The following is a 2,027-nucleotide window of genomic DNA, read 5'->3' as shown; positions in this document are numbered from 1 at the left end:
ATATAAGCCGTGTACCTTAGGGCACCACTGTGAGGTCATAATCTCCTCACTCCTTTTTCTATGGCTGCAGCATCCTCGTTGTCTTTAATGTGACAATTATGCTAGTAATGAGAAGGCCTCTGGGACCCATTCCCCATCAAGTGCATAAGTTGTAGCACGCTGCCACAGCCACCACTACTACTATACCACCGGGTTTAATAAAAAAATTGAATAAGGATGTTATTGTCTTCAATTTTTATTGAGAGCACCTTCAGTGGGGTTTCCACTTGGAGGTAGATTCAAAAATCATGGGAAGGAATTGAGTAAATTGGAAACAAACTATAATTTAGGAAAGTTAAATCATCACCAAAACAATATATGTGCGGAAGGGCGCAAGTCATTCACTCACTAGAGTAAAGTATTGCTTGGAGGTAAGCACGAGGGGGGGACGGGGGGAAGGAAAATGATGCCCTCAAAGAAACAAAAAGTTAACAGAAAAAAGACATGTATAGGAGGGACACCAAACTTTGACATCACCTTTTGGGGAATTCAAGCGGTTTTATTTGATCATATCAAGTTACAACTGATACATGCATGTAGTCGAGTACACGACCAAGCAGTCACTAGCATAATTTGATAATTTCCTTCCCCGGAAGAATTACAAGCTAATAAGATATTGCAGCACACACAATTGCACAGATGACAAGCCATCATCAGAGCATAGCTTTTTGTTAGACTATACTGACTCGGTAGATAGTACTACACAACACAGGGCTAGATGTAGATAGATATCTATCATGGAAAGACCTTTGACAAACCACAGCAGGGCCAGCACTTTCATACGGTGCTGGGGCTACTTATAGTTGATATTGACATCAAAATGCACAGTTGCGGAGTCGGTCCGACCTGAAACCGACGACGATGATGCCGCCTGTCCCTGAAATGCAAAGCAAATAATGCATGACACACGAAGGTAATTTGTTTTCATGAAGCAAAGAACATCATAAAATTTATGTGCGTGTGGGTGCGTATGGTGTCTACCCGGGTAAAGGCTTCAACTTCCACAAAATGGAATCTGTTTTCCTTCAGGCACTCGCAGAGCCTCATCAAGTTCACCCTCCCTCGCACACTGACCCTGTATGGAACCTCACCGTTAGTCGAGCCCAGTTTTGTGCATACAGGGTGACCTTCTACACCTGCAACGTAACAACAAATATTTACTTATGCTGTTTACGGATAATCGAGCAGGCTGGCGTGGACTAATTGGGTCCTGTGAGCTACTGTGAGCAGCAGCTGGGGAAGAACATGATGGGGATGCTTCTTGCTCTTACCGGTACCGAGCCTTTGCTTGATAGCAGTAGCAAGGTCCCTCGGGTCAAGATGCTCATAAGTTATTTGCCGCCATGCCAGAAGGTCGGTCTTGATGTCACCCTGCCAAGTGCACATACACATATATATCGAAACAATTCAGTCATGTTAATATGATCATTAGTTGAACATTAAGAAGTTTTTAAAGACGTAAGGGAAAGATCGAGGAGGATGGAGATGAAAGAACAGCTGCAACATCAATATATCTACATGTACTGGACATCCATAACATAGCGCAACCACCAGTAAGTATTATTGAAAGAGCAAAGCATCTATATGGTATTGAGATCTTGTATCTTATTATCTAGCTGCATCTAAGTTAGTTACCATGTATCTTAGTCTGTGGAGGGAGAAAACAAGTATTGAATAAATCCTGACTCCCGTTGCATAGTATGTAAACGCGAATGGAGATGATCCTTTAAATAGACGCAGAAAAGGGGAAGCAGGCCAGGTTCTATATTCTGTCCCTCGGACCGGCCGGGCAGTAAAAATTGTACCAACGGCTATCACCTCAAACATTCACATGATTCCGTTTTATACTCTCTTTCCTAATGCAAGGCTTCTTTGTGTAGAAAAAGGGAATATATCAGGTGAAAACTAATCCCTCCGTGCAAACTTCAATCTGAGCCACTGGATCAACATCCAAGGGGGTGCACAGGGGGAGTGGGAGGGGGGATTTG

The 2,027-nt window shown here is 43.1% G+C and overlaps 1 protein-coding gene across 1 annotated transcript; it reads right to left on the bottom strand.

Moving 5' to 3' along the window:
* Positions 1 to 587: 587 nt before the first annotated feature.
* LOC120701493 lies at positions 588 to 1,729 on the bottom strand. Its single transcript, XM_039985515.1, has 4 exons — positions 1,675 to 1,729; positions 1,311 to 1,410; positions 1,021 to 1,175; positions 588 to 916 (listed from the first exon to the last, which is right to left on the bottom strand). Exons 1-4 carry the CDS (start codon positions 1,675 to 1,677, stop codon positions 833 to 835), a joined length of 342 nt encoding a protein of 113 aa, XP_039841449.1. The 5' UTR covers positions 1,678 to 1,729; the 3' UTR covers positions 588 to 832.
* Between the last annotated feature and the right edge of the window lie 298 nt (positions 1,730 to 2,027).

Source organism: Panicum virgatum, chromosome 3K (assembly GCF_016808335.1).
Source record: "Panicum virgatum strain AP13 chromosome 3K, P.virgatum_v5, whole genome shotgun sequence".
NCBI lineage: Eukaryota > Viridiplantae > Streptophyta > Magnoliopsida > Poales > Poaceae > Panicum > Panicum virgatum.
Note: the sequence above shows the minus strand (reverse complement) of the source record. Positions and strands in the feature narration are given on the sequence as shown.

Bases quoted from the DNA above. Each gene is read 5' to 3' on its own strand.
- LOC120701493 (XM_039985515.1), bottom strand. The intron at 1,176-1,310 runs GTAAGAGCAAGA...GTTACGTTGCAG, and splicing joins CAAGCAAAGGCTCGGTACCG to GTGTAGAAGGTCACCCTGTA. The intron at 917-1,020 runs GTAGACACCATA...TTTGCATTTCAG, and splicing joins AAGTTGAAGCCTTTACCCGG to GGACAGGCGGCATCATCGTC.